Here is a 10,050-nt window from a genome sequence, read left to right as displayed (position 1 = left end):
TAAGTCTGAAGAGGAGCCATCTGCGTTCCACAATGATTTTACTGTGTATTTCCATAATACTCGTAGTTGCTTGAAATAAAAGGCTGGACAAGGCAAACCATTCCCGGTTGTTCAAGGGACCAGCGCCTCGTCCTGCTTGGGCTGCATGGGGTGACCTCGGAGCAGGACCCGTGTTTGGTTCCTCTCAATACCCACCCAGGAGAAACCCCATAGGGAGCACTTGGCCAGAGGGCGCTGTCCTGCGCTTGGTCACCGCACTTGGGGGCACTGTCACGCGCACGGTGACACGGGCGGCTTGAAGCCAGAGCACCCGCTGAACCTGTGCCCCGGACCAGCTGTGCGGTGCAGCTGCCCCTCGGCATTTCACACGGCACATCCCTCTACCCTCATCTGTCCCGCGTCACGGTTGCCTGGGGCACCTCCAGTCTCCGGGGGCCCTCTTCACAGGCAGGAGGGCACGGGGGACCAGCCCGGCTGCTGCAGCGTGGTTGGGGGGCAGGGTAGGAGAGGGGGTGCGTGAGGTGGCCTCGAGGACACACGCCTGAGCCTGGCAGGCGAGTGGTGAGGGTGGACGCAGAGATGCCAGCTCAGGAAGCCACTGAAACAGCGCGGGTGAAACGTGCTGGTGCGTCGGACCAAGGTGGCAGCGTAACCAAACCAAGTCCACCGTGAATCGATTGTCTCAGAGCCGAGTAGGGATGTTTCTGTGAGTCCTTTTGGTCGAAATCCCGTGGCCGTAAACTTGCACACCTGGCCTGCTTCCAATTTCAGGTCACGGCTGGGCAATGGCCTTGCCGAAGGAGGGCTCGGTGCGGGCACTGTGGCCCCCAGGCTTCCCAGAAGCTTCACCCCACTTTCCCCTGGGTTCCCCAGTCCTTGGTTAGACAATAGATTGCTCCTAGGCTGACTAATGCCCCTGCCTTAGGAAACTGCCCCAAAACGTGTGACTAATGTCTTGACGCTTGCTGATCACAATCTTTATAGCTCTACACACTGCCCCCATCTTTGTTCCTGAGTTGCTGAGGCCACAAGAAAGAGGCCGCGTAGCCAGAAGAAAGGCCGGAAGGCCCCTGAAGCTGGACAGCCCTCCCCCCAACATATAGCCCCTAGAATAACGCCCTGAGCCAGTCAGGGAAGGCAGGTTTTGAAGGCGTCAACCTGCTGCCTTCCCGGATCATCCGTGCTCCCACGATAAACGCTAGTTCTGAGCAGCGCCGTGGTGGGTCTGCGGGTGGGTGGGAGCAGGCAGCTCGAGCCCCGGACTCGGTCGCCCTCTGGGTTCCTTGCCACCAGGCCTTGTGACGGGGGTCTGGTCTGAGAACCCTTATTTACTGACTTAAAAGACTGTGACTCCCCTGGCAGTGCTCATCACTGTGGAGAAAATTGGTCGTAGTCGCACAGTAAACAAGGGCCTCAAACCTGAGCTGCTTCCCGGGAGCATCGGGCCAAGTCGCCTGGTCTGGCTGAGTCGCCTGGTCTGGCTCTGCCGTTTGCCTGGAGCCCACTCGCCCTGAGGCTGCGTTACTGCCTGCCCACAATAGCGAGGAACGCCTTCTGTTGGCTTCTCCAGTGAAGGAAGGGCTTGTTTTGAGATTTGGACCACAAATAATAATCCATTGTTCCTTGTAATAATAATCCACCCTCTTTTGCAGAAAAAAAATCCGCTTGATGCAGTGTGGCTATCAGTTGATTTAAAAGAATAGCCAAAAGCACACATTGTGCCCTCAGAATAAACATTTGGGAGATGGTTGGGAGGGCTGGGGGTGGGGGGACCTTTGTCTCCTTGGCCTGGACTCAGAGTTAAGACCTTGGGAGGAAAAAATGCTGAATGTGACCTTCAGTCTCGGGTGACAATACCCTTCCTCATTCTGCCTTATTCTGCTCATCTGTTACAGTCTAAGAATAATTGGTACACTATAGATATGGATCCTCTCTAAATGATTTCTTTAAAACACATCATATTTTGAAGATGAGTGTTTTTCATCTTTCCTGGGTTGGTTCTCCTTTTCAATTTTAGGCCAAGGGAGTTTTTTCCTAACCATTTAGTCATGAAAGTATCTATTTTTCAGTGAAGATTATTTTATTTTCGCAGCGATCCTTCATAATTCCTATAGTTATCTCTGGTTATAGATTTCGAAAAAAGTTATTTTTGTTTTCCAAGGGAGAGACATTTTAATTACTATTTCCTGGTCTTAGGCTAACTGAAAAAAAAAAAACTCAGTGGGTGAATGAAAATGTGGCCCAGCGTGGCCAGCTGGGCCGCATTGTAGGGTACACATGTTTGCAGCATATTGAAACCTGATGGCAGATAAGATTTCACTAAAGAAAGCAAGATACGTAACGCATTTTATTTTTGCCTTAAATCCTTTAGGGGGAAAGGACCAGTTAAATAATAAGCGTGGCTTTACGATGAGGCGCCGTCTTACCTAGAATAGTTTTAATTGCTCTAAATATGGAAAATGGGAAAAGTTCAATGTCCTGTCAGTCGAAACATAACAGGTGAATATGAGAACTATTTAAAGAAGTAAAATTATGGCTTCCACATCATGAAAAAGAGACCGTCAGAGAAGCAGGCGAGATGTCCTCCAGTAGGCGAAATACATAAACTGTAGTTCTAGTAAAAATAGCTTCTTGCTGAAAAAACAACCAAAAATTGCGAGTCTGTCAGCAGCTTATCCTGTTCGCAGGAAGTACCTGGGTACAGAATATTCTGCCGTGCGCAGCACGCAGTGGCAGCGGCTCACTGTAGAATCTGGGAACCTTCCTGTTTTTTTCTTTGCCACCTTCTCTGATGACTGTGCGCATGGCGTTCACGCCGGATCCTGCTCTTAAGCTCTTTGTTCCTCTCTGCAGTGACTACTGGCATATCGGCCTTGGAGGTGTACACACCGAAAGAAATCTTCGTGGCAAATGGGACACAAGGGACGCTGACATGCAAGTTCAAGTCCCCTAACACCACCGGCATGCTGACCTCGGTCTCCTGGAGCTTCCAGCCGGAGGGGACGGACACCATGGTGTCGGTAGGAGCGCCCGACTGCTCGTGGCCGGCCCCACCGCGCGGGGTTCTCTGCTGGTGCAGTGTGGTTGCCGGTCTGTCCTTCTGACTGTCCGTGTCCGGAGTGAGTGAGCCGCCGGGCGTCTGTCCCAGACCTCGAGGCCCTGCCCCTCCTTCAGCATCCCTGGGAAGAATAACTCCAGCTTCCCTTCCACGCAGCTCCCGTCCTTGCCTCCGCTGTCTCTGTCGCCTTGCCGGCCCCGCTTCCCCCGCCGTCGCATCCATCTGGAACGTGTCCTCTTCCACAGCGGTGCCCCTAACTGACCTTGCCGACTCTGACCACGGTTCACGCAACCTCTTCTCAGCTTCCGTCTGCCCCATTGCTGTTTTTATTGTACTTTAAGTATTTCTCTGCGCGCGCGCGCGCACACACACACACACACCCACACACACACACCCACACACACTCTCCTTTCTGATTTAATTACGAGTTCCTCAGTCTACCCCATAGTTCCCTGATTCAGTGGTAGTCACTGGGAGCCGACTGTGCTGTGGGTCTGTAATGTGTACAACCGTGTGCTCTCACTCGGGGCGTAATTAGTTAGGAGCAATGGCACGTCGATGACGACGTCACAGTACGACAAGTGGCAGAGCAGAAATGCAGGACCGGAGGGTCCGGGGAAGGCTAGTTGGTGCCCGGACAGTGCCCGTTTGCAGTGGGCGCTTATCAGACACGCACCGACGGCCGCGACTCGCGTCTGTGGAATGGAGGCGGTGGAGCCTTCTGCAGGGGGCTGTTACGAGGACACAGCGGGACCGAGACCTGTGGCCTTGAGCAGGTCACTAGAGTCCCCGGAGCCGCACTGTCCTCCTTTGCGAGTGTCTGGCAGGCGAGCCTCGCCTTGCAGGGCGGCTAGGAGCACCGGAGCGTTGTTCCCGGGGGTGTCGCGTGTCTGCATCTCCTGCCAGCAGAGGCGCTGGCTGTCTTTCTGGTGCAGTGACTGGCCCTGGAGACAGACGGTGTCTCCTGTGGCAGAGAGGACAGGTTTGGTTATCGTCCAGTAGAGGTAATGACTCCCTGTGGCACAAAGGCCGGGTGGGCTTACTGCCCCATTATAAAACACGTGGATGCCCTTGGCTGTGACACAAAGCCTGCATGGCACAGCATCCGCCCGAGCCCCTGCAGGCCGTCCACGTGTGGCACGGGGGTGAAGGGCCACAGGCGAAAACGTGCCGCTTGCCGTGTCGGAGGTAACAAGGCCCTCGTCGCTAAGTCGTCTTCATGGGCATGAAGACTCCGCAGGAGTTTGGTGTCGTCTGCCAGCACCTGCGGCAGACGGGCAAGGAGGGCGGAACCTCAGTTCTTAGCAAAGAGCCGGTTCCGTGGAGCTCGGAGTGAGTTTGCTACACGGCGGTTGTGACGGCCGCCACCGCTGTTGTCTGTCCGTGGTCGTTCGGGTTTGTGGACGGTGGATTAGAAGGGCCTGAGAGCGGGCAGGAGGCCGCAGACCGAGAGGACGGGGCCTGGAGCCAGGGTTACCAGTGGGCATTAAACAGAGAAGAGAGAAATGTCGGCGGTAGAGCCTGCAGGGTCGGGGGTTAACTGGGAGGGAAGGGAGGTGGCGGGATCGAGCGTGATGACTCCACGGTTTATGGCTGGGGAGACGGCGCAGCCATCAGTCCGGACGCGACCGATAGTGGGTAGAAGACGAAGTTCACAGGCCAGGACGGCAGCGTGGAGGGCGGGGGAGCCGGGCGAGGAGTCCGGAGAGGAGCTCGGGAGCTGACCGGTTACAGATGGTCAGTCGGTCAGGGGTGGATGAGGCCGTGCTGGGGTTCGGTGCGCTCAGGGCGTCCTGAGAATGTCCCGCTAGAGTTGCTGCTGGAGCCCCATCGCTGACCTCCTCCCGCCGCCCCACCTCTGAACGAGAGCTGAGCTGCCTGGATCGAAGCCAAGTATCAGGATACCCCCGCCCTGCGCCCCCACTCCCCCGCCAGGCCTCAGCTCGCTTTGAGGCCCTGGGTTTGACACCGTTACTTTGAGAAATTAGTTCCTTTGCACAGAGCCGGGCTGAGGACCGAGCGAGAGTGCAGATGGCCGCGGGCGGGAGGCAGAAGCTTCGAAGGCGGGAGAGAGCGCGCCGCGTGGTCTGGGCTTTGTCCCTCTGCTCCGTGGGAAGCCAGCAGGCGGGGACACCCGTCCGGTTAACCGAGCGGTGCTGCTTAGGCTTCTTTCTGTGTCTTAACAGCGAGCTTTGTGGACTAAGACGGGCGCCTCCGAACGCACTGGCTCCAGCACGGTGTCGTGCCCAGGGCGCTGGCCTGGAAGACGGTCCCGGCTTTGGCCCTGCGCCACCACGGCCTGTTGTCGCGACCTCGGGCCAATGGCTTCTTTGCGTCCCGTTTCCTTATTGTAGAAATGTGGGTGGTAATCGCTACATCACTGGGATGTCGAGAGGATGAGAGGTGATGTGTGAGTTGATTTCTTCTCCTGAGACACGATCGAACCCGTGATTTCCAAACCCCTGCCTGGCTTAGATGCCGGCGAGATTCACAGTGCGCTGCTCCTTCCCATACGGAATCTCTAGGGGACCCTTCCGCGGCGTGCCTTTCGTAGAATTTGGAACCTGTGCCTTTGCAAATAGCTCATGTGTGTGTGTGTTTTGTTTTTTTTTCCTAATTTCAGTTTTTCCACTACTCTCAAGGGCAAGTGTATGCCGGAAATTACCCGCCATTTAAGGACAGAATCAGCTGGGCTGGAGACCTAGACAAGAAAGACGTATCGATCCACATAGAAAATATGCAGTTTATACACAATGGCACCTACATCTGTGACGTCAAGAACCCTCCTGACATCGTCGCCCAGCCAGGACACATCCGGCTCTACGTCGTGCAGAGAGGTACACTGGGTATTTCGGCGGCGATGGCGTAACCCCCTTTACCGCCTGTTCGGCTGGAGAACAAGGACCGCGTTTGAGGGTGTGTCTGAAGGGAGCGTTTTTGCCGTGCGGTCATGGCCCCCGTGTCTGGGGACCTGGATGTGGGGACCCCCACCCACCCCAGCCGGGGCGGCCGGTCTCTCCGTTTACAAACCCGCTGTCAGAGGCCGTCGGTCCGATTCCAGCGGCGTCGGTTCCTCGGTGTCAGTGAGAGAGGCCAGGTTCTCCGTGGTCGGGGCTGGGTGCTGGGAAGGAGGGAGGGTGACGCTCCTCCCGCGGTCGCCAGGAGAAGGTCGTAACAGTCGCAAACGCAGCGCAGGTGTTTCTTCCCTTTTTTGAGAATGAGCAGGATGTGCAGGTTCTGCCGTCTCCGTTTGCTCTGGGGGGGAGCGGATCGAGGTCAGCGCGCACCCCCGGTGTTTGAGCGTAGCACACTGAGGGGGTTGCGCGTGCGTGCAAATGCGTGGTTGTGTGGCTCGTGCTTGATCACTAATATTCACACGCCATCGCGTAGATCCTAGGCTCTCGTAATTCGGGTGACAACGGGGGGTGTGATAACTGCTAACGGAAAATGTTTGTTTATTAATTTAAGCGAGTTCCATTTCTTCTCTGTCGCAATGCACCTTAACACGATTGTGTTCTTTCTCCGTAGAGATTTTGCCCGTGTTTCCGGTTTGGGTGGTGGTGGGTATAGTGACGGCTGTGGTCGTAGGTCTCATGCTCCTCATCGGCATTATCCTGGCTGTCCTCTACAGGAGGAAGAACTCTAAACGGGACTACACCGGGTAAGAAACACCGCTTTCGGAGGGAGGGAAGCGGGAAGGGATCGGGTCTGTAAAAGGTTCTGTGTTTTTTTATGGAAACGGAACTGTGAAGAATTAGCCACAGTTTGCTTTCATGCCAGAATCGGGCGGTCTCCTGAGGAGGTGCGGTGACGTGGGCAAGCAGAAGCCGGTGGCCTGCTGCTCCCTGTGGGCTGTGACAGGAGCCCACTTCAGCTTCTCTCCCGGGTTTGGGCAGTGGCCCACTTGGCAGCCTGGGCTCTGTGTTTCAGTACCAAGCGCTCTGCCATCGGCATCACCAAGCCACAGACCCCACGTTCCCAATTTAAGACCGTCATTTTTTCAGTTAGGCAGATGTGAAACTAATCAGTAAGAGCCGTGCTGACCGACGGCCCCCGGCCCGGTGTGGGGACCCAGGCATCTCCTTTCTGTGGTCTTGGCGGCGGCTACGTCACTTTGATCATTCTGGAATGCATGGCCGGACTCGTGCACGCTGGGATCAGAGGGGTCAAACACCGACATTTCCCGGCAGTAAAGAACAGTAGGCTGTCTTTTTGTTTATGGCCTCTCAAAGAGAAGGCACTTGAGCAGAGGCGCGTGTCTGTTGCAGGACCTGCTGTCCTCCCGCTGCAGCTGGAAAGCTAAGCCACCTGAGCTAAGTAGGCCTCGTGGTAAGACAGCGTGAAGGCGGGAGTCCAGCTGACGTAGTCGAGCTGGGGCGCAGGCGCACGGCCCACCCTTGGCCACCGAGCGCGGGGCCTGCCCTGAGCTTGCATGCCCCAGGCTCCCGGGCTGGCGACGGGGGGATCCGCTCTCACCGGGCCCTGCGGCCTCGTTTTTAGGAGGAGTGCTGTGTTTTAACAAGTTTGAGAGCCAGATTTGGATACCACTGGTTTGGAACGCCTCTGTTCTGCCGACTGTACCTACTCCCTTGCATGGCGAGTGTTTCTGATGAACTTTAACTGGAGCGTTGGTTTTCGACATGAGACTAATCCGGGGGGTGACATGCCAGGCTCTGCGGCTCCTGCTCGGGTTAACGAAGGGGCAGAATCCTGCATGGCATCGCGAATGCTGCTGTTCTTACTCTGGTTTTTCTCCCTCCCCTGCCTTTTCTGCCTTGGTGTCCGGGATCAGATCCTGCTTCTCTTCCACTTCTTAAGAAAAGCTGACATAGACGACACCCCGAGCCTAGAGCAGGGCTGGGGCTCCTCTTCCGCCCCCACTAGGCACATGGTAACTAACCCCGTTGCTGTTCCTATCACGTGTATGTGTCTAGTCCCGCCCCCCTGCTGGACGCTAACCGGCTGGCTCTGAGCTAACCCAGCAGCTGTTAGGGTCTGTCCGCAACTACGTCACGTGTCTGTGTCAGAAACATGTTGTCATGCCATCCCTACAAAGTGGAGTTGTCAGGTCACAGATGTTTATGGTCGTCTGGATACATACGTTCTTCATGTAAAAGGCTTCGGTGTGCGTGTGTGTGTGTGTGTGTGTGTGTGTGTGTGTGTGTGTTTAGTTATCTTTTTGTAAATATGTGCATCGTGTCGTCAATGACTGAGACCCTCTTTGGGTTAGCATGCCTATCAAACCATTTTGGTCTGGGGCACATAACCTCCCATTTCAGAGAAGGCACAATTAGCAGAATGCGTTGTGTGCTTCGGCCTCAGTAATGACACTTTAAATGTAATCCTCCCAAACGCCTAAGATTTTTTTTCTAATACGTTATAAAGTATTTAAGCCCTGCCGACGACACATCCCTAACGATTACCTCCTGCCACTCTGTTTCCCCGATTTATTTACAAGCTCAGGCTTGTCGTTAAAGACTCCCGAGCTCCTGAAAAGGTTCACCGTGTGTGATGCGGCAGGCCACAGCTGCTCATTATTTGGTGTGGTTATGGTCTTTGGTGGGGAAACAGAATATGGGGAACCAGGAAATGGAAGGAATGACACGATCGAGATTATGACCCCGGCTGTGTGTCTGTGATTTTTGAAATACGTGCAGGAGAAGTTTGCCTTTGATGATCACAGAAGTGAGGGTGGATGGCCGGGGGAAAAGACAGAGCACCACGTGGTAAGTCACAGCCAGAATCCCGTCCGGCAGACGTCGTGGCTGTGAGCGGGCAGCGCTCCCGCCGCACTGGGTTCTGTGCCTGCCCCAGTAGTGGCCTCGTTGATTTGGGAGACTTAGAATCAGGGGTAGAATACAGCTTCGAGACGTGTGATTGTTTCGATATCCATCGTTTTGTTGTGTTTTGTTTTTATGCATCTGCCGCTTCACTTTGTCGTCACTTGCATTTCTATATTTTTGTTTCCATTTATTTAAAAACATTTTTCTTTACGTTTGTTCTCCAAATGGCCAACCTGTCAGCTGTAGCACTTCAGAGAGTGTGTCACCGGTTAAGCAGGCCCCACAGAAGTCCCCCTCCGACACAGAGGGTCTGGTAAAGAGCCTGCCTTCCGGATCTCACCAGGTAACAGTGACTGCGGGGCAGCTCGGTGCTGTCACTCTCCCGGGCACGGGGCAGAATACCGAGCCGCAGCAGAGAAAGCGAGGGACGGACGGACGGGGGGACGGACGGAAGCAGACAGACCGCAGGAGAGGGGGAGGGCACGAGAGCTGCTTTAGGAGCGCCGCACGCAAGTGCGTGGACAAGGATCTGACCCGAGTGAAGCTGCCCCCGAAGCCCCGCTAACGGGCGCTTTACTCACGGTGTGGCTCCTTCGGCCCAGGTGGAACGAGGCGACGGCTCTGTCGGACGTGGGCAGTCCTCTTCCACTGCTCAGGGACACGAACCCGGTGAACTAGACTCCGCCCTGAGGGGCTTTGTAAGACGAGGAATCAGCAGGGGAAGGTCGATCTTGGTATCGATAATAAAACAGGAAAATTGTTTCGAAGTGTTTAGCTGAATTAGTAGGCTCGATGAACAAAGACACGTTTTAGTTTCTACTTTCTGTGGAAAGTACCGGAGAGAAATGATTTTTATTTAGAACACAGCACACGTCCAACGGTGCGGTCAATGTGTTTTGGCTACATCGTCGTAACTGTCATTGTGGCATGGCAGAAATTCCTTCGCTTCGTCCCATTTCTGTTCCTTTGGGGTAGGAAGCATTCTAAGGAATTTGGCCAGTTACAGCTTTGCCCCACAGAGATGTCTTGTGCAGGCGGATGACTTATTCACAGACAAGAAGAAGTGTTTTGAGGAATAAGGCCCCCTAGTCTTACTCTCCGTTGTCGTGTGTAGCGAGGAGACCGCGGCATTGTGACGTTAAATTGCTAAAAGCAGACACCCGGGTCGCCACGGCACCGGCGCTGGAATCCAGCATCGGTCGTCACTCT

At 55.0% G+C, this 10,050-nt stretch overlaps 1 protein-coding gene across 1 annotated transcript in view; it reads left to right on the top strand.

The window, feature by feature from the left end:
- Positions 1-2,807: 2,807 nt before the first annotated feature.
- The window catches only part of MPZL1 (myelin protein zero like 1), a gene marked incomplete at its 5' end in the record, with an annotated part of 14,511 nt that continues 7,268 nt past the window's right edge, over positions 2,808-10,050 (top strand). Inside the window, 5 exons of the mRNA XM_015586149.2 lie at positions 2,808-3,020; positions 5,682-5,895; positions 6,587-6,719; positions 8,716-8,784; positions 9,082-9,184. Of these exons, the coding sequence (XP_015441635.2) occupies positions 2,808-3,020; positions 5,682-5,895; positions 6,587-6,719; positions 8,716-8,784; positions 9,082-9,184 (732 nt within the window). The remainder of the gene's footprint in view (positions 3,021-5,681; positions 5,896-6,586; positions 6,720-8,715; positions 8,785-9,081; positions 9,185-10,050) is intronic.

The sequence above is a fragment of the Pteropus alecto genome, unplaced genomic scaffold, assembly GCF_000325575.1.
Source record: "Pteropus alecto unplaced genomic scaffold, ASM32557v1 scaffold101, whole genome shotgun sequence".
Lineage (NCBI taxonomy): Eukaryota > Metazoa > Chordata > Mammalia > Chiroptera > Pteropodidae > Pteropus > Pteropus alecto.
Note: the sequence above shows the minus strand (reverse complement) of the source record. Positions and strands in the feature narration are given on the sequence as shown.